The 25,225-nt window shown below is 34.8% G+C and overlaps 1 protein-coding gene across 9 annotated transcripts in view; it reads left to right on the forward strand.

Annotated features, from left to right (window-relative positions):
• Positions 1-25,225, forward strand: part of DOCK7 (dedicator of cytokinesis 7) — a 194,636-nt gene that overhangs the window by 156,279 nt on the left and 13,132 nt on the right. For 5 of the 9 annotated variants that reach the window (XM_067006802.1, XM_059051788.2, XM_067006831.1 and 2 more), the window contains 10 exons: positions 1,345-1,441; positions 1,764-1,898; positions 3,143-3,295; positions 8,460-8,618; positions 9,274-9,374; positions 10,293-10,485; positions 12,110-12,253; positions 14,855-14,986; positions 16,544-16,558; positions 24,317-24,442. In XM_067006802.1, the coding sequence (XP_066862903.1) occupies positions 1,345-1,441; positions 1,764-1,898; positions 3,143-3,295; positions 8,460-8,618; positions 9,274-9,374; positions 10,293-10,485; positions 12,110-12,253; positions 14,855-14,986; positions 16,544-16,558; positions 24,317-24,442 (1,255 nt within the window). Of the gene's footprint in view, positions 1-1,344; positions 1,442-1,763; positions 1,899-3,142; positions 3,296-8,459; positions 8,619-9,273; positions 9,375-10,292; positions 10,486-12,109; positions 12,254-14,854; positions 14,987-16,543; positions 16,559-24,307; positions 24,443-25,225 lie in introns of all 9 variants that reach the window. The other 4 variants (XM_059051798.2, XM_059051848.2, XM_067006811.1 and 1 more) reach the window with 1 other exon arrangement.

Here is a 25,225-nt window from a genome sequence, read left to right on the forward strand (position 1 = left end):
AAAGCACCAAGATACTATGCTATTAGTATGTTGCTTTATTTCTGCATTTGTATAATGTGTTCTCTTTGCTTATCTTACTATATTTTAAGGGAGCCCTTTTTTTTTTGGTGTTTTCCTGATTCTTTTCTCCCATCTTGTTTTGTCATGTTTCTTCACAAAATCTTGCTGGAACTTTAAGTTTGAACATTATATGTTTTGTTGTCCAATTTAATTCTAACTATGTTGTATTTTCTCCTTAAATTTAATTTGTAAAATGTAAGTTCATGAACTGTTCTCTTTAGTGACAGTAATAAAGATTCAGACTTTAACACCTAAGAACTTTGAAAAGTTAGCATTTAATATATCCTTTTATTTTTGCTTTGATTTATGTGTTTTTTGTCTACTTGGATGTAATAGTTTCTGTATATGTATTGCAACTAAAACAAATGTTGACTTTACTCATAAATCATATATAGTTATTAACTTTTTAATTTTCATTAAATAATACTTTTGTAAATATTAGTATTCAAGCAAACCACTTCATTACATCAAGTTGTTTCATTTCTAATGAGTGATTCCATCCAGAGTCTCACTGAAGAGTTAAATCATTTTCTGTATTAAAATTTTTGTATCAAAAATTTGGGGAAATTAGACAAAACTTTATTTTTTAAAAGATCTTTTATCTTAAATAAATATGTTGAAAATCCTTGGAATAGTAATATGAATACTAAACATTTTGAATGTTGCTTTACATGAAAGCAGCCCTAAATACAAGCCCACATAGCACCACCTAGTGTCTCCGTACCATTCAGAATAAAAGATTTTTCCTGTGTTTGCTGCATCTATGAAAACTAAATATTTATACCTTTAGTAGCACTGTAATGGGGTAAGAAAGTCTGTATTGGCATGGTTGAAAAAATGTAGGTTAAAACAAAACATTTTAAAGTATGCAAAATACTGTCTTTTTCCTTATTCTCTTGTAACTTTGCATTCAGGCAAATATTGAAAAATGGTTCCCCTGAAAAAGCAAAAGGGTTCCAAGGTTTTTTATTTCTGTGCATCTTTAAGTCTTTTTTGAATTGCAGATCTGTTGGCTTTTCTAAAAGAGAAATATAATTTTTTTTTTTTTTTTTTTTTTTTTTGCGGTACGTGGGCCTCTCACTGTTGTGGCCTCTGCCGTTGAGGAGCACAGGCTTGGGACGCACAGGCTCAGCGGCCATGGCTCATGGGCCCAGCCGCTCTGTGGCATGTGGGATCTTCCCGGACCGGGGCACGTACCTGTGTCCCCTGCACCGGCAAGGCAGACTCTCAGCCACTGCGCCACCAGGGAAGCCCAATATAATTTCTTATAATATTTTGTATTAGGTCAAGAGCAGAGATTGAACATGAAGCACTGATTGATGGAAATCTGGCTACTGAAGCAAATCTAATCATTTTGGATACATTAGAGATTGTTGTCCAGGTAAGAACACAAATTAGAGGAATTTAAAGTAGTATAGATTTGATAAGTTAGGGTTAGGGGTAAAAAGTATTTATTGAACCACATAGTTACATTTAAATATCAGTAGATCCTAGAAGATATGTCCTTGCTCCTCACCTATTCATTCTCCTCCACCTCTTTTTTTAAATCCAAATCCATCTCAGCTTCTTTTCCTTGAGGTCTTCCTAGATCTTACATTATCTTTTTCCTATTAAAATTTTTATTTGTTACTTATACATATTCTCTCTCTCTAACCAAATTGCAGTTAACATCTCTATTTTATTTATCTGTTTTTAAATTGCAGACAGTTTCTGTAACAGAATCCAAAGAGAGCATCCTTGGTGGGGTGCTGAAAGTGCTACTACATAGCATGGCCTGTAATCAAAGTGCAGTTTATTTACAACACTGTTTTGCTACCCAGAGAGCCCTGGTTTCAAAGGTGGGTTATTTTTGTACCTGCTGTCTTGTCAGACTTTGCTTTCTTTATTAACATTGTCTAAGATCATTTGACACATACATTGACCATATTTTAAATATAGTTAAAATTTTAGTAATAACCTAAGACTCATGATTCTTCTTTGCTTTTTTTCTACTGCTTACCTTTTGGAATTTCTAAGAGTAGTTCTGATGTGGAGAAGGGCCTGAAATTACTAGCTTATTTTATTTTATTTTATTTATTTTTAAAAATAAATTTATTTATTTTATTTATTTACTTTTGGCTGCATTGGGTCTTAGCTGCTGCATGCGGGCTTTCTCTAGTTATGGCGAGGGGGGCTACTCTTCGTTGCGGTGTGTGGGTTTCTCATTGTGGTGGCTTCTTCTGTTGCAGAGCACGGGCTCTAGGCGTGTGGGCTTCAGTAGTTGTGGTGCGCAGCCTCAGTAGTTGTGGTGCACAGACTCAGTAGTTGTGGCACATGGGCTTAGTTGCTCTGCAGCATGTGGGATCTTCCTGGACCAGGGCTCGAACCCATATCCCCTGCATTGGCAGGCGGATTCTCAACCACTGCACCACCAGAGAAGCCCAATAGCTTATTTTAAATATGGGGCTTTTTGTGTTTTCTCTTCATCTTATATTGGCTGTCCCTTATTGACTTGATTTATCAAGAATTCAATGTATAAGTTGTTCAGTCTTTGGAAATTAGCTTATCCTATGGTAAATGGAAAGGAAGGTGCTTTTGTTCAAGTACTTCAAATATTTATTTCTTATGTTTGTTTTCCTCTGGAAATGTGCATTCTTAATACTTGAAGGTAGCTATTTCATCTTAGTCATCTTATAAGATGGAATGCAGAGCTGTTGATGAAACTTAGCCAGTGAAAACAACTTATATTCTATTTTGTGATAATAAAAACATTTCACAGAATTATTATGTGTTAGTTACTATAGTAGTAAGTGTTTTATGCACATTATCTAATCTAAGGTAGTCATACAATCCCACATAGATAACATTATTAGGCCCATTTTAAGGATGAGAAAACATGTCCAAGGCCATATTACTAGTGTAATCCATACTCGAACCCAGTCTGTCTGGCTCTGTGGACCATGTTATTAACCATTAGTAAATATTGTCCCTTAACATTCTTTTAATTCCTGGGCTACACCAACAAATCTCCACATCAGGCTATATTGACATATCTCTGGAACTTTTACTGCATATATTCAGTGTTGATGTTGTTTCTTTACAGTTCCCTGAACTCTTGTTTGAAGAGGAGACAGAGCAGTGTGCTGATTTATGCCTCCGGCTTCTCCGGCACTGTAGCAGTAGCATCGGTACAATACGGTCACATGCTAGTGCCTCCCTTTACCTACTTATGAGACAGAACTTTGAGATTGGGAATGTAAGTGTTTCATCTCAGGATTGTATCTTTGATTCATTAGGAAATATAACTTCTGTAGGTAACTATTAAATGGGTTTGGGGGGAGCATGGAATTTTTTTGCTATGTTTTGAGTCTAATATTTGTTTTTCTATTTCTCATTCTGTGGACATCTTATAAAAGTCCAAATCTTCAGTCTTACTTCCTATACTAAAAATAATGTGTAGTAGTACAGATTTAGAATATAAATGTTGAGCTATTGTAAATTTTAATTATTATCATTAAGTGAAATGAAAGTCATAAGGAAAATTAAAAGTTAAATATCTTGGCTTGATATTTTATGATTATATGCCAGTCTTTGAAGAATTCCATGTTTTCATTTATGTTTTTTTATTTGATAATAGATTTGTGTTGTATTTTTCCTAACTTTATGAGTCAAATGTTTAGTTCATTTATTCTTACTCATGTAAGTATTAAGGTCTAAAATATTCCATTGTACACTGTTTTTGGTGTCTCATTGATTCTGATATGTAGTATTCTCAGTATTCTTGGTTTGCAGATATTTGTAATTTCAGTTTATATTTTCTTTTTAGCCCAAAGTTTTAAAGTTTTGATGATAATTTTTAGTTGTTTCTTTTTTTCTGGCTGTGCTCCAGCTTGCAGGATCTTAGTTCCCCAACGAGGGATTGAACCCGGGCCCTCAGCAGTGAAAGTGTGGAGTCCTAACCACTGGACCGCCAGGGAATTCCTGATAATTTTTAGTTGTATTGCAAAGTGATCATACAATTAATATACTATGTCTCCTTTTTGGTACTATGGATGTGTGTGTTTGTGTGTCCAATCATATAATGTTTTTATAAATGTTATGCAAGCATTTAAAAAGAAGGGGTGCTGTTTATTTTCAGAGTATTGAGTTAAACAGATATACCTTTTAATTACATTATTCTGTTTTTCTTTATTTTTGGTCCATTTGGTGGACTGAAGGAGATGATTTAAAGCCTACACACTGTCTCTTTCTCCTTTAGGTCTTATTTGGTAAATTGATATGCATAACTATTTGGTATATTTATAACTACTATTCAAAGCTATTATATCTTACTATGAATTATTCCCTTTAGAATTGAAAAAGACCCTGAATTGTTTTCATTTAAAATTTTTATATTTTTGGCCTGAATTCTGCCTTGTATGGTATTAAGATACCTCTGCTTTCTTTTTAATTTGAACATGTCTTCGGTTACCTTTGCCTATCCTTTCGTTCTCACTTTTTTGAATCACTTTATTTTAAATGTGCCTCTCATAAACAACATAGAGTTGGGTTTTGCCTTGTAATCCAGTCTCTAAGTTGAATTAAACCTTTTCATACTTGTAATTCTATCAGATATGTCCTATAGTTGTGTTGTATTATTTTGTTATGCTTCCCCACCTCTCTCCTTAAAAAAATTTGTTGGTTGTTTTCATCTTGCACTTATGGTCAGTTCACCTTATTTTTTTGGTATAGTCTTTATTATATTTAAGAAAGTTTGTATTGTTCTGATGATTACCTTTAGGATTATATAATACCTTCAGCCCTCTATTTCTTTAATCATGCATTCTCAGTGGAGGCAGTATTGCCACCAAGCTAGTGAATATTGGTTCTTGGGGGGGTGAAAGAAAATCTTAGCTATCACAATGGCTTTTCTTGAGTTCTTTTATTTCTGCCATTTTTTTATTTTCCTTTCTAAAGTGAATGGCTTCGTAAATTTTTTATAATTTAAGGCAAAATATTTTATTAGAATTTTCATCTGTTTCATGACCATATTTTCCTATTAAGTGTTTCTTACCTGGTGTTTCACTGATCTTCTTTACCATTTTGTTACTCTACATAGAATGAGATAGTTTATATTGGCCCAGGTATTTATAGGACATTCCTTCAGGAATGTGTCTGTCATGGGATTTTGCTGTTGTATACATATCTTACCTAACTTCCTAAAGTTTCTGGTCAATCTATTTCTAACCAGTCCCTCCAGATTTTTAGGTCATTTTGTTTCCAAGACAGATAGTCTTTAATCAATTCATAGTGACTTTCTTATTTAAAAGAAGTATTTTTCCCATTATTTCTTAAATCTGCACCCTAGGATTCCTCACTTTTTACTATCCCCTCCTTGCCTTCCATTGAAACTGCTTCCTATTTAGCTTGTCTTGGCAACCCTTATGCATTTTTCTAATATATGGATTATGTATCAGTCTCCTCATTTTGCTGAAATAGAGTTTATGGATTTTTTTCTGTTCATCTTTTATTTTTATATGAAATCCAGGAGAAGTAGGAACTTGCTGTCTCACACTATCCTATTTTTACTGGAAGCCAAGTCCTCTTTCCTAATTCAGAACAGAAGAATCTAGTTACTTTATGGATCTTGTTTAGTTTTTGAAATAAAGTCCCTAAAATTTGACTACACTTGGAGTTTTCTTGATTCAGTCTTCTGTTATTTTAGGAAAGCTTTATATAATAGGATGAAAATAGGTGATTTATCATCTTAGTGTGAGGTAGTGCCTCTAAAAAGGAATAGGTAGTTTATAACTGGCAGTGATTTTATATAGTTTATAGAATCAAGAAATACTAGTAGAACTAAGTATTAAATTGTGTTCTAGGTACTGTGGTAGGCATTGGGCAAACATAGATAAAAGGACAGTCCTTATTTTCAAATAGCTTAACATCTACTAGGGTAGGAGATGAACAGGTAATGTTCAGCTAATAATTGTAATAGTAAGTACTTACTTCACATGGTTTTGTGAGGATTATATAAATTAAGTAAAACACTTATGTCAATAACTGGCTCTGAGCAAATGCTCAATAAGTGTTTGCTATTAATATAATGAGAGGTAAGCACAGGGGACTGTGTGAGCACGGAGAAAAAGAGCTTATGCTCTCAAAAAAAAAAGACATTGGAAAAAAAAGAACAGCTTATGCTCTCAAAGATGGGTTTTCAGAAAGAGGAGATGCTTGAACTAAGGATGAAGAATTGCCCAATCAGATGGGTAAGTATGTGGGTAGAACTTTGTAGGTAAAGAAAATGGCACATAGATAATTAGAAAAGCATTGAGATGAGAGTAGAAAACAGGCAGAGAAGGAAACTTTTTTAGCACTTCTTAATTGTTATGGCTCAAAGAGAGAGTAATAAGAGATAAAATTGTAATTGAAAGGTCTGTACCAAGCTGTCATAGGGCAGACACTGTTTCTCACTATACTCTCAGTTCCCACCATATAGTTTGACATATGTACTTGGTCAAGTATTCGAATTTTATCCTCAAAGCTGTGAACAGCCATTGGAGTATTTTCAGAAGACTGACATGTTCAGATTTACATTTTACAAAAATTTCTCTGATGCTACTTATAGCATCAGGGAGAGAGAAAAAGGGGTGAGAAAAAGGCCAAAAGATTGATTAAGAAGTTCTTACAGTAATGGTAAGGGCATAAACTAAAGAAATGGTATTGGGAATGGAGAAATAACAGATTAGAACAGATTAGAGGATAGTGTGGATTAGATTTATGGTATGAATGATGAGAGGGGAGAATGACAATGGAATGACTCCTAGCTTTTTGGCCTGAGTGACTGATTACAACAATAGTAGCACCATTTATTTAATCAATAGGAAAAGAAGGTGGGTTTTTTTGTTTGTTTCTTAGTTCTTTTGGCTGTGTTGGGTCTTCATTGATGCACACGGGCTTTCTCTAATTGCGGTGAGCGGGGGCTACTCTTCATTGCAATGCACGGGCTTCTCACTGCGGTGGCTTCTCTTGTTGCAGAGCATGGGCTCTAGGCGCACAGCCTACGGTAGTTGCAGCACACGGGCTCAGCAGTTGTGGCGCACAGCCTTAGTTGCTCCGCAGCATGTAGGATCTTCTTGTATCAGGGATCGAACCTGTGTCCCCTGCATTGGCAGGTGGATTCTTAACCATTGCGCCAGCAGGGAAGTCCCAAGAAGGTATTTTAGAAGCGTTAAAACGAGGTACCCATGCGACATTCATAAGGAACCATCTAGTAAAATATAACAGCTTGGAGCTCAAGAGAGAAATATGAACTGAAGACATAGACATGTATCTGTACTGGTCCAAGGCAGAGAAATGGATGAGGCTGTTTAGAGTATGACAAGTGAAAAGGTTTCTTGACAGAATCTTTGGGAACATTGATATTTAAGAAGGGCAACTGAGGAATAAAGGAGACAGAAAAAGAGTGGATAAAGAATAGAAAAATCAGGATAACGTGGTACCACTGAAGATAAGGCAGGCAATTTTCAAGGCAAAAGTAATCAATACATTTAAATATACAGAGATGTCGGGCTTCCCTGGTGGCGCAGTGGTTGAGAATCCGCCTGCTGATGCAGGAGACACGGGTTTGTGCCCTGGTCCGGGAAGATCCCACATGCCGCGGAGCAACTAAGCCCGTGAGCCATGGCCGCAGAGCCTGTGCGTCCGGAGCCTGTGCTCCGCAACGGGAGAGGCCACAACAGTGAGAGGCCCGCATACCGCAAAAAAAATAAATAAATAAATAAATAAATAAATAAATAAATATACAGAGATGTCAAGTAGAATATTGACAAAAAAGTATCTTGGATTTGGCGATTACTAAGTTGTCACTGATAACCTCTTAAGAGTGGTTTCACAGTGGGGAATGGTGCAACAGAAATGAATTTTCGCTAGAAAAGGAAGAATGTAAGTTCTTATAGGCATCACTCCAAAGATTCTACCTTTAAGTTTCTTTATACAGGATGTGAGTTAAGTTACTTTTTCATAGCAGTGGACCTAATGAAAGGGGGTAGAATGCAAAGACCGCATCTAACACTTAAGAATTTTGTGATGTTGGTCAAGTTCTTTAACCCATCTGTAAAAATGGTATTATTATTAATAACATATACCTCATAATAGATCAATGTAAAGTCTAGGCACAACTTCTAATTCAAGTCTAACACACAATTTTATTTTTTACCCCGTTTTGTAGGCTATTATTACAGCAAGATTCTAAGCTTTATGTCCTTTTAAAAATAAGGTTTCAATATAAACATTTTATTACTTTTTCAAAAATATTTTGCATAGAATGGTATTTTTTTTTTACTAAACTTTTCCTTTTAGGAAGTAAAAAAAAAAAAATACTTTTTTTCACTTTAAGCCTTCCTGTATTAAATGTTTACCTGGCAATTTCTCTGTTACAGAACTTTGCCAGGGTTAAAATGCAGGTAACCATGTCACTGTCTTCCTTGGTGGGCACATCTCAGAATTTTAATGAAGAATTCTTAAGACGTTCTCTAAAGACTATACTGACATATGCTGAAGAAGACTTGGAACTGAGGGAGACAACATTTCCTGATCAGGTCAGAAATGCTACTTTTTAGAGCATTAATTAAAACAGGAATTGTAATTAGGCATTTTCCAAATTGTTAGATCAAACTCTGGTTTTAACTGGAGGAACCTATATTTTTCTTTCATCCATGTGTGTCATAGATAGGGCTGAATCTCTTTGTTTTAATAAGCCACGCTCCCTTCTCAGAATGGTTAGTATCTTTGGTGTTTAATTCTGTGAATTTATACCAAAATAATATTAGACTTAGGCAGTATGGACAAACAAAAAGCTTTATGATGAAACTATTCCCACTGATTAATGTAATTTGCCTCAAAAACTAGTTTCTACAAACTACCTTTTGGGAAAATCTGAAACATAGGAGAAAATTTCCTTTTGTGTTCTTTTCCTGTATTCCCTATATCCCTATATGTATTTTATTTCTACTTACAGTTCTACTTGTTTCTGGGTGAGAGAACTGAAAAAACAGTCTGCTGAGCAATTTGTATAAAGTTTACTACCCTTCACGCATCTTACCCCAGCATACCCAGACTCTTTAGAACCATATCAAAATCATATTACTTGTTTTGAAATCTTTAGATGCTTATCTGAAATATCTTCCAAATGAATTTAATGATTGTGAATGAATAACAGTTGAAGGATGTTTTTCATACAATTCTCTGCTACAGGTCCAAGATTTGGTTTTCAATCTCCATATGATCCTTTCTGATACTGTTAAAATGAAGGAACACCAGGAGGATCCTGAAATGTTGATTGATCTAATGTACAGGTAACATTTGTTTGATTCACTTGTACCTTGTATAATGGGGCTTAAATTAGTACGATACACAGAAAACGTGAGATTAAAAAAATACAAAAATTATTTGTAGTTTTCTAATGGTAATTGAAAAGTCAAAATGTACTTTATCAGATCCCCTGTGTCACTTCTTCTTTTAAGAACTATGAATAATTGTTCGGTATTTTTATTGATTATCAAAAACAAGAGGATTATTTAAAATAATGACACATTTAACACCTTGGCATCCTGGGCCCTAGATTTCCTAGGAAGGCCCAAGATCCATATTTTAAATGTAAAAATCAGTTCTTTAGGAAGAAAATACAGTGTATTAACATTTTACTACAATATTAATTTTGCTGATTTTAAATATGGTTTTGTCTATAGGATAATATTTATAGGGTATTTTGAGAAATTTGTAATTCCTGTTGTATCTTAAAAGATGTAAGTAAAACTTGACTTTTTCTTTGCCATATGACCTTCTCTTTTTACAGTTTTGGAGTTCCTTAAAGGCACAAATAAAACAAAAACAAATATTTTCCTTAAAATAAAGGTGATATACAGTGAAACAATCTTTTATAAATTTTTTTCCTTGAATACAAAACTTGTTTATATTCCCATAATAAACATGTAAATTCCCACAGTTTTTCCCTTACTGATTGTTTCCTTAGTGTCCAGATTTTCATATAAAATGTCCTTTTTTTAGCTCCCCACTGCAAAAAACTGATATTACCATTCCATTGGCCCACAGTTATTTCTCTAAGCATACTCAAAGACATTTTCATGCCACCCAAAAACTTGTCTTAATAGGTTGTGTTCAATAACAGAAACCTAAACAATGAACAAGCAATTTGAACTCCCTTCCAGCTTGGGAAGCAAATGCTAATTGAGAAGAATTTCTATTCCAACTAGAATTGCCAAGGGGTACCAGACCTCTCCAGACCTGCGGCTGACCTGGTTGCAGAACATGGCTGGCAAACACTCGGAACGCAGCAATCATGCTGAAGCTGCCCAGTGCCTTGTTCACTCAGCAGCACTTGTTGCTGAATATCTGAGCATGCTGGAGGACCGGAAATATCTTCCTGTGGGATGTGTAACATTTCAGGTAGGAATCTGCCAGGTTTACATTAAATCAAGGTATGTCCTTTTTTGGATTTAACTTTTCTCACTGGTGTTTAGATTCATTCAGCTTGTAAGGAAAGCATAAAGACTGAAGGTGATACTTCAGTAGATGAATTAACATTTCACTGTCACTTTCATTAATACTTTTTTTTTTTTTTTTTTTTTTTTTTTTTTTTTTTACGGTATGCGGGCCTCTCACTGTTGTGGCCTCTCCCATTGCGGAGCACAGGCTCCGGATGCGCAGGCCTAGCGGCCATGGCTCACGGGCTCAGCCGCTCCACGGCATGTGGGATCTTCCCGGACCAGGGCACGAACCCGTGTCTCCTGCATCTGCAGGCGGATTCTCAACCACTGCGCCACCAGGGAAGCCCATTAATACATTTTTAAAGTGTATTTCTTGTTGATTCTCTTCCACATTTTCTTACATCTGCACTATCAGTGCTGTGTGTATTTATTCTCTTTGGCTATACTGCTGTGGACTTTGTAGCATCTGTGAAATATGTTCAAAATATTGAGAATCAGAATTCAGTGGAAACTCTTAATTGGCTTTTAATTAAAATACCAGGTAAACCAACATTCTTCATTCCCTGTATAAATATGCTAATACATATATGACTCAGAGATGATAGTTTATGTTCTAGTGTGGTTACATCCCCCTTACCCACTAGTTGAATTCTTTGCTTACCAAGAGTTAGTTATGCTTTGCTTTTCTTAAAACCTGTTAAGGCCAGGTTTGGAAAGTTACAAAATTTAATTAAATATTATGTTCTCTGATAAATCTAAATGCAAAAAGAAAGTGAGTTATTGTTTCTCTGAACACCAAGTTGAATGTTTTGCAAAGACATCAGACAAATAAAGAAAGAATGGGGGGAAAGCTCTGAGAAGTCTAGGATAATTTGATAATCTTTTAAGTTCAAGTTTTTACTCTAAAGAAACCAAAACTGGAAATCTTAAATAAAGGTTGCATTTGTGGGTATTTAGTCAAGAGAGATTACATGGAACTCTGATCTCGAGACCCATACACAAAGAAAAGGCCGTAGATCTACTTCAGGAAATTGACAAATGAGTATATATCTACTATGAATATTTAGGTTCAAATCAAATATTTAAGGTATGTAGGTATCATTTCTTTTTTAGAAATAATGGCTGATCCCAAGTCTCATTGGGTAAGAGGGCTTTTAATATACCTGAGTTTTCTCATTAACTTGATGTATGTTAGGCAAGCCAAGGGACCATTTTTGTACCTTATTTTCCCTGAAAGAGAGTTTTTAGCAAGATCAATTAAATTAAAAATAAAGATTGTTTTAAGTCTCCGTAGGTGTTCTATGTGATATTATGATTTTCCTTAGCCCATGATTTTTCTTAATTTTCTTTCTTGCAACTTTTTATTGATGGAAAAGTTGTCTAGCGGTGGTGTTACACTTTATTGTCATCTTCACAGTACAAAAAGTTTTTGGAGATTTGTCTTTTATCTTTGCATTGACTACCCTTTTTTTTAAAACTTAAGCTGGTAGCTATATTTCATTGTCAAGTACTTCTTCATATACATCTTTCATGTTAAGAAATTAATTCCATTTCACAAGCCTTAAACATTTTTTTCCTCCTAGAATATTTCATCTAATGTTTTAGAAGAATCTGCAGTCTCAGATGATGTGGTATCTCCAGATGAAGAAGGTATCTGCTCTGGAAAGTACTTTACTGAGTCAGGACTTGTGGGATTACTGGAACAAGCAGCTGCTTCTTTCTCTATGGTAGATGACTCTTATTCATTTCTTCCCACAATTACATACTTCTTAATTATTAGTGACATGTATATTTATGCTTTCTGCCTACGACCCTGCTTTTCCTTTATGATAGTTTTCTCTAAGTACCTTAAGAACCATCTAGTAACATATTTTCTTTCTAGATTCATCATTGTTTATTCCTTTTTATTTTAATAGTCTGTTACTTCCTCCAGTGTTTTTCATCTGCTTGTTTGTGAACCAACACTTAGTCTATAAGAGATTTTTATTTTTTTTTTGCTTTACAAAACTTCACCACCAAACATTTTCTAAAACTTTAAAATTTAAGAAAACCCAGCAAAACAGAAAGCCTGTGGTACTCAGGAAAATCATGGCCACTCATCCCATTGGTTGCATAGTGAGTTCTATTAGGTAGATATTGAAGTGTTATCAGGAACTTTACGAACTACATCCTAGATCCCTTGTCTGATCTACCCTACCATGCTGTAACTCTAATCCTTGTGCCTCCCCATCTGTATGTGAAGAACTAAAGCAGTCATGTGGATCTGAGATGGAATGTTTGTTGGAGAAGGAAAAAACAGCCAGCCAAATCCCTGCTTACTTTCTTGAACCATGGTGATATAGGGTCACCTACTTTCTGTGAGTTTTCTGCTGAGTGTTTAGTATCCCAGCACCAAGGTTTGGGAGACAGTGAGATTCATGTTAAGGTAAAAGGGAAGCTTGATGTAATATACAGTGTTTCCCACCTTTCCCATTGTACTATTATTAGGAATTGGTTATTGCTTCTCCTGGCCTTAACCCTCCCCAGAAATATATTGGTTATGGGTATAGATTTAGAAGGCATACAGTCAGAATTCAGATCCTGGCTCTGCTACCTTAGTAGTTAAATCACTTCAGGCACAAGTTACTCAACCTACCAGTGCCTCACTTTTCTTAACCATTAAATGCATCTAATAATAGTACCTACTTCAAGGAATGTTGTCAGGGTTAAATGAGTTAACCTATGTAAAGTCTTATCATAGTGCCTGGCTCCAAGTAAGTTTTAATGTGTTTGCTATTATCATCCTCTCATCATTATTGGCACTTAGAAGCAATTCATTTAATAATGATTCTGAGACTCAAGAAGCAATTCATTTAATAATGATTCTGAGACTCAAAGGACATTAGGCATTGGTCCACTTTAAAATTTCTTGTTTTTTGTTTTTTGTTTTTGTTTTTGTTTTTGCGGTACACGGACCCCTCACTGCTGTGGCCTCTCCCATTGTGGAGCACAGGCTCTGGACGCGCAGACTCAGCGGCCATGGCTCACGGGCCCAGCCGCTCCGCGGCATGTGGGATCTTCCCGGACCAGGGCATGAACCCGTGTCCCCTGCATCGGCAGGCGGACTCTCAACCACTGCGCCACCAGGGAAGCCCAAATTTCTTGTTTTTGAAGATCTTGATTGTCCTGATTCCTACCCCGGATCTCTGTTCCTTGAGTTTCAATTTAAGTGCTCTGAACTAGCAGGGAAAAAAAGTTTTTTGGTATTAATGGAATATTTTAATAAATATACATTCTCTGTGTATATGTGTTTAATTTTAATAATTTGCAGCAGTGAATTTAGATTGGGGTACAGTGGCCTATATTACAGAAGCCTCTATTTTGCAAGAGCATATAATTGTGAATTTCATTCTTTTTCAATTAATCTATTTAATATTAAGTAAAATAATTACTGGGCATTTTAGTTACACTAAATATATTTTACTATTACAGCTACATGTTACTTAAATATACTCCTGTGAACTGACTAGAAAATATGAGGACCATATGTTTTCCTTGGGAAAATAATGTTTGCTGATGTGTGAGGCAGTGGGAACTCAGTGGCTCTTGGAAAATATCTCTCCTTTCCTCACTACAGCCATCAATTCATTACTAAAGACAAGAGAGTGGGCAGCATTGTAAACACATTTTGTCCCTTACTCTGATTATAACCAGAGCAACCCTTGGCCACCTACTGACCAACTAGCCCCTACTTGAATAAAATCTGGTGGTTCAGAACCTTCTTATGTTTTGTTAAAAATCAGTGATTTTTCCATAGGAGAGTTCCAATAAGATTTCCTGTGCCAATTTAATATTTTGGAAAAGTTAATAATTTTAGGGTCCTAAGAGGCCACGGGTTATCTGATATTTGCGTATCTGTGACCAGTGTAATAATTGGGTTTCTTTTATTCCTCTGCTCAGAATTAGTTTCTGCAGGAGTTTATGTGCGTATATGAGGACACACACATACACACATTTATTTTAGTTAAGTAATTACTGGGTAGATAAAAGCAAAATGTCCAATTCAAATTATATAGAAATATAAATATGCATATACTATGTGTGTGTATTTTAAATGCACAGACACAAACACACATGCATACATATCCATTCATCTATCTAGAAGAGATAATATTACATTGTGCAAAATTATTTTATTAGGCCTTAATCAAATTAAAAATTAGTAGTGTTTGTTTTTATGTCCTATTGGAAAACAGTAGTATTGTCTTAGTAGAAATATTGTGAGTTCATAAATTGTAATTCACTTTCTTATTGATGTAAAAGAAAGCAATATCTTATTATTCTTATAGGCTGGCATGTATGAAGCAGTTAACGAGGTTTACAAAATACTTATTCCTATTCATGAAGCTAATCGGGATGCAAAGAAACTATCCACGATTCATGGTAAACTTCAAGAAGCATTCAGCAAAATTGTTCATCAGGTAATGATTGTACTTTCTAGCTTCAGTATAAATGGAGGAAATTGTCTACAAGCATTAGTGTTGTTTTGTACTAATGTCAAACTAGATCTCATGAAATGACCATTTTAATCAGGTTACAAATGAACAGTGTCAAAATGATGGTTCATGGCCAAAAGCAAGACTCATTAACAAAACTGAATTTACCTAAAGTAGATTAGGATCATCATAACCTTTCCACATAGCTTCTCTTTTTTTCCTTCACTTTTTTTGAATTATTACTAGTCGCTAAATTTTTTTAAATTGTGAATTATTTTCTGTTTCACGGTGTGGGTTATAGTTATGAATCTGATTTTTAAATTGATTCCTAGTCATTTGCTGCCATAAATGTTTTTATGTTTAACTTTTTATTAAATGATGTGAAAGTTTAATAAACTCCTAATATTTTTAATGATTTCAACTGAACTTTTAACTGTTTTCCCCATATATTTTTATTCAATCATCCTTTGACATATCTCTAATATGAAAATAATGTTTAGTGAAAATAATGAATAAATGGTAGTCATGTTTATTCAGTTATAATAGTATGACTTCAGTACTTGTTTATAGTTCATGGAATCCACATATTATCACTAAAATTAAAATTAAAGTAAACTTGGTTTAGAAATGAGGTAGACTACCAGCAGTTGATTCCCCTGAAGCTAAGTCACTGGCTCCATTGAAATACTCTGAAGTATCCTGTTGAGGCTCCTCTTTCTCCACTTTTCTCTTCCGTTCCCTGTGCTACCCATGCTGTTGTCTTCTACTGCCATCATCAAAGAAGGAAATGGAGTACTGGTTTTCCACTTTTTCATTCAGTATTAGTCCTACTTTATTGTCTAGCAGCTTGACCTCCTCTTTCTTGCCATGGACTAAGCTGTTCTGGATGAATCGATATAAATATGAAAAATTTTAAGTCTTAAATAGGGCCACTATACTGTTAAGCCAGAATTTTATTATCATTTACTAAAATGTTGAAGTTGCAAAAGATCATTAGGATTCTTGATCACAACAGTTGGGTCTTTTTATAATCAGTTGTACATATACTGTTAAGGAAATCTCGTCCCAGCTTCCAGAGCTATAAATTGCAAATTACACATCAGGTCTGGAACATCTAGAGCTAGTAGCTTCCAAGAAACTTTCATCCATTTGTATCAAAGACATTTGAGTGAAATTTCAGTGTCTCTTCCAATTTACCTGTGGTACTTCAGTGAAGTGCAGCTCACATTAGTTAGTGATCTAATTTAGACACAAATGAAACAAGTAGTTGGCTTTCTTTCCCCCATATTTGTACTTTTCACTTATTAAAGTTTTAAAAGGTGAAATTTTAGCTTCTACGTTTTGAACAAGGAATTTATAAAATTATCAGAGGTCTTAAGTGAAGGAATATGGTGTTTAAAGTACCCTGGTGTTTTCTATACGAAGAAGAATTTATGGTATATGGTGCCTTACACTACTGAACTTCCTTTGGCTTTTTTTTGTTCTTTTTAAACAGTTTTTTTTTTTTTATGACTTGCCCTTTTTTTACTTTTTATTATACAGAGTACTGGCTGGGAGGTAGGTAATGTTTTAGTTAGTTAAAGACACTAATAGATTGATTTGATCAGATTTCTTATGCCAATGCTTTGCCCACATGTGCTAGCTGTGGGCATTCTGTTGCTGTCTGCTGTCAATTGAATTCATTAACCAAAGAAATTTTGTTAAAATACTGTAAGTTATGTTAAGAAATTTATTATTAAGAGGTTGTAGGCAGTGCATGGAAATCCATATGTTACACTAATGAGATTCTTTGGTAAATGAGCCACTTTGTCATCACTTAGTTTGTTTTTATCCTTTGAAGCATTTTCTTTCATCAACATTTACACACAAATTTCTTTTTTTAACCATATTGTTTCACCTCATTTTACAGAGGTCGATTTATATGTTATTGCTCAGAGGTGTAAATAAAAAATATTTCATCTGATCTAAGATGCGATCAATTGTAAGACATCCCATTATTTTCTATGCCTTTAAGAAAGAAAGAAAAAGGGCTTCCCTGGTGGCGCAGTGGTTGAGAGTCCGCCTGCCGATGCAGGGGACACGGGTTCGTGCCCTGGTCTGGGAAGATCCCACATGCTGCCGACCGGCTGGGCCCGGGAGCCATGGCCGCTGAGCCTGCGCTCCGCAATGGGAGAGGCCATAACAGTGAGAGGCCCGTGTACCGTTAAAAAGAAAAAAAAAAAAAAAAGAAAGAAAGAAAGAAAAAAAATACCCTGTGTATTAAACTACAACATCCTATCAGTTGAAAGATGAATGCCAACTACAGAGATACTAAAATATGGGCCAGAAATGTGCATCTTAGAATTGATGAAAGAATGTGTTAATTTGATCTTGAGTCACTTCACCTTGAGTATAAGCGCTACTGAGGAAGGAAATTCACTTTTGTCATTTGAATTTTGTTGGAGGGAAGGATAAAGAGATTGAGATAACTGGAAATTTAATTTGACCTCATATTCTGACAATGTTTGATAATTAGTGTTCGATGAAGACTATGTGTACTTCCCTTTATGGAGTCGTTAGGCTCATGAAGTTATATATAAGTCAAATCTTACCTGAAAAGTGCCAGGAAGAATTGATTGCCTTTGTTTTAAATCCTTCTGTAAAGGAAAGAATTCTATAAAATTTAAAATTCTACAAAATAATTTATTTTGATGAGGTATAAAACAAGGTATTAATAAACCACGTTTATTTAAAGCTTAGTATATTTGTAAAGTTTCTGCTTTGCCTCTTACTTTGTAGTCAGGTTTATGTTGATTAAACAGCTTAGGCTTTCTCTGTTTGGTTTTGCATTTCAATCCTTGTTTTGAGATCCAACTAGAAACCTTTAGAATAAATGTTACTATTGCATTCTCTTCCATTTCTGAATTAGTTGCCCTTTTGTTTTTCTTCAGATGAAGCCAGTACTGTTACATCTACCTTAGTTCTCCAGATTAAATGTGTGTGACCTTATTAATACCTAGTATAGAACCTCTCATTTCTGTGGCTCAATTAAGACTTATATAAAGAGACTTTACATGGTTATCTATGAGTGATAAAGTTCCTTATGGATTTCCTAACATGAAATGGAAGTAGATGAAAAGTAGATAAAAGAAGATACATTGAAACCTCTGAGCAGTTTATTACTAGTCTGCTTGATGCTAAATCGACCCCTGAAAGGTATAATTTTCACTGGTTATGATATTAATATTCTGTCATCATGTTTATTGCATGGTAAAAGTCGCACAGACTTTATTTTCTTGTTTATATTCTTGTCACTACCTTTCACTGGACCTTTAGCTTTGTAGCTTCTAAAATTGTTGCACGTTTGTTTTTTGCTTTTCCCTTGTAAAACTTAAATGGATGCTTGCATTTTAAAAATATGTTTGCTACCATTTGCTGCTTATTTGTTTTGAAATTTCCCTAATTAAAATGCTTCTGTTTTCTCTTCTCTCTTGCCCCTGGTTGCTGACCCTACTCCCTACTTTTACTATTGTCTATTGTGGTAAGTTCCTATCTTGTGAATATTTTTCTTTTTGACTCTGGGAAAACTTCAGTAATTTCATTTTTTCTAAAAGCTATGTTTCCTAGCTAATTTCCTAGTATTCTCAAAGAACTCTCACTGGATTGAGACCCAATAAGGATAACTGATACACTATAGAAAGGCTTTTTGAATTGATACTCCCTCCCTGACTTAGAGGAATGCTATCTGGGCTTATATATTAGCATTTTATTTCATTTTTTACCGTGCTCCTTGATTTGGTACAAATTATTTGAGTTGGCAAAGCTTTTTAGGGCTGTATGTGTGGGTTTGTGTGTGTGTGTGTGTGTAAAAGATAACTCTAAAACTTGATATTTTGCAATTTGGTAAAGTATTTACCATCCAAAATAACAAATCATGAACCCTTCTTAAATCATGGTGACTGTTATCTGCTCTGCCAATTCCAGTATCTTAATGACTGTTTAGTATTTACCTTTATTTTCTCTTTTCCCAAGCCCATTTATTTTTCTTAAAATAATAGGAAATAAAGTGTGTTTAATAATTTCTCTCTTATGATTGCATTTTAAAATTATTTTTAGAAAAAAGAGAAATATTGAATTTCTGTATGGAAACTTACAGCCATTTCATATTTTGTGTCTATATATTTTATTTTAAAAGATACATTTATCCATTTATCAAATAGTGAACAATTTGTATTCAGAAGTAGATTAATGCAAGTTTATATTTTTCAGAATAGTCATTCCCCAGCCATTGATAACATAGTAACATAATACTGTCTCCATTTTTTTTCCTTAAAAGATTACAACATATTTCACCATCCTAGGGGAAATATCCCCACTCTAATAGGCATATATTATAGTCTACAGAAAGGCTTGAGAGGTGGGCTTAGCTTTTTTAAACTGAATTCTCTCTACTAAGTCACTAAAGAAAAGTGGGGTACCCTAATTTATGATATTGAAGCATGCAAAATAACTGTATCATAACTCTTATTGTATTGGATGGACATGAGTATGTTGATATTCATGTCCATCCAATATTTTGGTTTTTATATGCTGAGAAATACTAGCCATAGTTCTGGTGCAGTGGCTTCTGTTGAATTTTTATAAGCCTTAATCCACGCTAAAGCTGTGTGAGATAAATTAACTCATCCAAGCCGGTAAAAGAGCAGAATGAGAAACAGCAAATTTTAATAGGTGATTGGGGAGTAGGGGGCTGAAAGAAGGGCATGAAAAAAAAATTCCAAGAGCATAGTCAAAACAAGTACTTTTAAAACAAGTAGTTGAGTGGAAAAATGTAACACTCTAAAGAAGAAACTAGACCAGTGTAGGTATAAAACATCCATGAGTGTTTACCTCAGGAAAGATGAAGAGGTGAAGTTAGATATGAAGAAAGTTCAGGAAATTAGAGAAAGTGAGAAGAACTTCTCTGTGAGGAGGTACTTTCTGATAATTGGTGACTCCCTAATAATTGGTATAGACCCATAACTGAGCACCTGATGATGCTGTACCACTGGTTAGGCTTGCCTTTTATGTTACTTTTGATGAGAAAAAGATAAAGACAGCAAACATTTACTTTGTAGATGATACTGGACATGATTTGTTTTTTTCTGGACTGGAACATATAATGGTTAAAATTGAACTTCTGATAAGAAATGCAGTAGGATATATCAGAAGAATATATCTGGTAGGTAAACCACCAACCTAATTTTCATACTGAAGTTTACAGGAAGGAGATGCAAACATGCAGTAACAATTACAGTAGAGGACAGTGTTGTAATATAAAGGAAGACAAAACATAGGGAGGGAGATACCCAATAATTCTCAAACAGTTACTCAAGGAAATTCTCAAAAGTTCTCAAGGAAAGCATCAGAGAAGCGAAAGATGGTTCAGAGATCATACTTATGTTCTAGTGTTTGTATACCAGTATATAGAATATGGGGATTAAATAGCTTAATTAAGAGCTTGGTAATTAAGAGCTTGGACTCAGATGTCAGATATATTGGGATTTAATTCTCAGCTCTGCCACTGACTAGCAGTGTGACCTTGGGCAAGTTAAGTTACTTTTCCTCATCTATAAAAAGAGGGTAAAAAAAAATGTAGTCGTGATAAGAATTGACATAACGCATGTAAAGTGGATAACCAGTGTCTAGCACATAGTAAGTACTTTAAAAATGTTGGAGATTATTATTTTTATTGTTGTTGTTATATCATTGTCATCATTATTATCATTACTGTTACTTGAAATCTTAACCCAATTTAGCTGTGAAATCTGAGAGGTGTTATGTTCCCAGGTTGAGATCTGTGATTAAATAAACTGATAAAAGTATATGTTCTTTAAGAGGAATAAATCTAATAGAAGAGAAGGAGATTACCACTGTGTGAAATACTGGTATGCCTACCTGGCAATCAGTTAACTTGAAGGAGGTGTTACCAAGTCCAAGCTCACTCTGCTCGCCACACAACAGGCCAGTAAGTTGGGAGACGAGGTGTTGAGGCAAGGAATAGCGACTCTATTTGGAAAGCCGGCAGACCGAGAAGATGGTGGACCTATGTCCCCCAAAACCATCTTATCAGGGTCTGGATGCCAGTTTTTCTTTTATAGAAGAGAGAGGGGGAGGAGGTGATGAAGTAAAGTGAAAAGGCCATTAGTTTTGTAAAGTATCTCCTGGCTTGGCCAGCATCAGGGAGGGCATGTGTTAATTTCTTATTTTCTGCAGCCATTCAAGTGGGCAAGGTCAGATTGTCTCCCTGTGAACTGAACAGAGACACTTTAGTTTCACATTCATGCAGAGGGTCAGGGTTCCTTGAGGCAGGCCATTATGTATGATTATGATAACAAAAGCAACAAAAAGCAAAGGTTAAAGTAAAAGATCCAATATGGAGTCAGAAGCATAATGGAGAGCTATTTAGAAGTGATGTCATTGTGGAAATATACAACTAGCCCAACTGAATGTTTCCTGCTAAATAAAGATAACAAAACTAGAAAAGACTTAAGATAATTTGTCGTAAGCAATTTCACCCACTAGAGACATGGATAGATGAGTAGCTGGATTTCCTTGTCTGGGACATAGTTTCATCAAATACAAGATGGTGGACCCAGTAAGTAGAACTGCTAAGGAAGAATAAATTGGAGTGTGGGAATGATGGGAAGTTCAGAAAGAATTCATGACGTTAAAGGAAGGTAATGCTAGAAAAATACAGGCTAGATTGTAGGAAAGTGTACTGTTTTTAATTCAAAGGAAAAATGGGTATCATCCTGTGGTCCAAAACTCTGAAGAAGTAAGATGAAGTGATGTTTTTTTCAAGGTACAGCTATATGATTAGTCTTTCATGAACGTGATAGAGTCAATGGTTTTACACTAGAGAACTCTTTGTAAGTTGAAAATAAATTTAATCACTGTTCCCTCCCCCACGCCACTACACACACATTCATTTTCAATTCCAGTAACTCCTCTCTGATCTTATCTCCGCTGATCTTCTCCCTCTTGCACACTCTGCTTCAGCCACTCTGGCCACCTTCCTATTCTTCAAACACTTGAGGTAGGCTCCTGTCCTAGGACCTTTGCACTGGCTCTTTCCTCTGCCTGGAATGCACTTCTCCCAGAAGATCCACATGAATAACTCTCACACCTCCTTCACCTCTTTGCTCAGATGTCGCCTTTTTGTGACACCTGCCCTGACCACTCTGTTTTGTTCACTGATTTATCACCAATGTCTAGAACAGTTTGCTGACACATAGTAGGCGTTCAATAAATACGTGAATGGATGAATGGTTTCCCTCACATACATTCTGTTTAATGACTTTTTATCTTTTTTTCCTTTCCTTCCCTCCCACATCCACTTAGCCATTCTTTTAAGTTGTAGAATCCTGCCTGTGTGTCACCTCTTTTGTGACCTGGCTTTAACAAGATTTATCTTTCCTTTCTCAATACACTTTTTATTATAGCATATAACCCTTTGTATTGTAATTATTTGAATACATTTTTTATTCTCTTGGGGAGGTAAGTCTTATTTATTTTTATTTTCCTATTCCTGAGGATGAACAATGGCTAACACATTATAAGCACTCAATAATTTTTTTTCCTTGAACTGAAGGTCAGTATGAGAAAGTAAACAAAAAGTTGAAAATGGCTGCTCAGTAACTAGTTCAGTTTTAAGCTGCATTAATAAAATTTGACATCCAGGGAGGCAGTGAGCCCACTGATCAGATCACATCAGCAATATTGTGTTTATTTCTGGGATACCACACTTTAAAAGGTGGCATTGAAAAACTAATGAAATGGGGCTTCCCTGGTGGCGCAGTGGTTGAGAATCCGCCTGCCGATGCAGGGGACACGGGTTCGTGCCCTGGTCCGGGAAGATCCCACATGCCGCGGAGCAACTAAGCCCGTGAGCCATGGCCGCTAGGCCTGCGTGTCCGGAGCCTGTGCTCCGCAGCGGGAGAGGCCACAACAGTGAGAGGCCCGCATACCGCAAAAAAAAAAAAAAAAAAAAAAAAAAAAAAAAAAAAGAAAAACTAATGAAATGAAACCAGCATAGTAATTCCTATCATATGAAGATGATTGAGAATTAGAAAATTTAAGGGAAACAAGTTTTGATAACAGTCTTCAAATATTTAAAAGATCATAATATTGAAGATTTAGAATAGGGTTTTAAATTGGAACACTCTGAGAGGAATACACCCAGAATAACAATATTCTAATATTTTTGGTTTTAAAAAATAAATATGTACATTTATGGCATTTTTGGAAAAAAAATCACAAATTGTTAATTTTCTCAAATGCCTTTTTTATTTTCCAGGTAGTGGGGTCTTCATTTCTTGATTATATCAGAATTTGCTATTATTATATTGTTCCATTGGCTTTTTGAAGGTTTTAATCAAAATTTGATTGAATACATTTCAATCAAATGTATATGGGCGCTACCCCAAAATCCTTCTGAAACATCTTTGTATCTAAATTGTCAGAATTGCATAGAAAGCTTCCAAGTATTGTATCTTTATTGAGGGAATTTGTTTTCAAGTGTGCTGTGTAAGAGTTCAGGTGACCTTAGTGTACATTGTACTTGGGATGAATGTGTGGTTAATGTATGCAGTGGGTGGTTGGGGGACTTTAGAAAACCAACTCTTCTCAAATTTTTATCTTTCATTTATATATTTTTTTCTTTCTATTCCATTTTTAGTTACTCTTCCACATATCAATATTTTTATCAGCAGAGGGATACTAATTGTAAATATTTTGCTTCAGTGCTTCTGGATGGTCTTGACATTTACTGACCGTCTGCTCTGTGCCAGGTGCTATACTTGGCTCCTAACTTTTCCGATCTCATTTAATATGTAAAGAGATAATATAAAGGCTAATGGTAACTAAAAATATTAGTGTTGTTTTTAAATTTAACTTTAGTATGTCTAATTTCAGGATAATTAAAACAGTTTGTTTTATACCAAGCAACTTTTCTTGCAATAAGGAAAATGAGTTAATTTATCTCAATTGTATGGACATAAAAAAAAAAACATAGACCTATGTGAGGACATCACTTGGTACAGTCCCTGAAAAACATATGCCATATATGATTCGGTAAAAGCCCTAATTGCACAATGTTATTTGTTAGAAATAATGAAAAAAAGAAAGATTACTTTGTTTTTACTTTCATTAGAAAAATCGTAAAATACTGTAGTTTTGAATTAAAACTTTTGCAATGTTTTGAGAATTTTATACCATAGCAATCTAAACAAAATGTGTAAAACAAAAAGACTTTGTATTAAAGTTTCTTTATTTTCCTACACCTAGGATGGTAAGCGGATGTTTGGCACCTATTTTCGTGTTGGTTTTTATGGAACCAAGTTCGGGGATTTGGATGAACAGGAATTTGTTTACAAGGAGCCTGCAATAACCAAACTTGCGGAGATATCTCACAGACTGGAGGTGAATGCTGTGGTGGTTCACAAAATGTCATCTTTAATTTGTATTTTCTGTGGTGAATAGACTTTCAGATCCAGATCTAATCATTTAATAAGCCAGATCCTGCCAAATAAACTACTCCTTTAGAGTATAAGGATTTTTGATAGGTACAGTAATAGTCTTTTGAATTTTTCAAATCTTTTATGGCAACAGTAAAATAATATTATTAACTTGATTTTTTTTTGAGGGTCTATTTTCACACATATTTTAGAAATCCTATATCTTTCAGAATTACTGTGATTTGTGGAGAAATGTATAGTATTATCCACATTTTGAAAAAGGTATAAGGTATTAATAAGCATGGAACAAGAATTAGAACCCCAAGGTATTTCTGACCCAAGTGCATTATCTTTTTGGCATAATTCCCACTGAGATAATCTTTAGAACTTAAAAGCTTGAAATTATACTTTAAAAACACTGCTTAGAATCCCTTAAGCTACTTAGTTTTTACAATAAATAATTAATTTTAATGTTTATGAAACTAACCAATCTTTTCTGCTATCATTATCCTTTCCAACTTTTCTCTATTCTTGGTTCTCCAAGTGTGGTCCATGGACAGAATCTTTATTGACATCACCTGGGAGATTGTTTGAACTGCAGAATCTCAGACCTTACCCCAGACCATCTGAATCAAAATCTGCATTTTAACAAGATCCCCAGATGATTTGTATAGACATAAGAGTTTGAGAAGTAGTGCTCTAGGCTAGTTTTTATTTTCAGCTGATGTTAATTTCTCAATGTTGTATT

This window comes from Kogia breviceps, chromosome 1 (genome assembly GCF_026419965.1).
Source record: "Kogia breviceps isolate mKogBre1 chromosome 1, mKogBre1 haplotype 1, whole genome shotgun sequence".
Taxonomy (NCBI): domain Eukaryota; kingdom Metazoa; phylum Chordata; class Mammalia; order Artiodactyla; family Physeteridae; genus Kogia; species Kogia breviceps.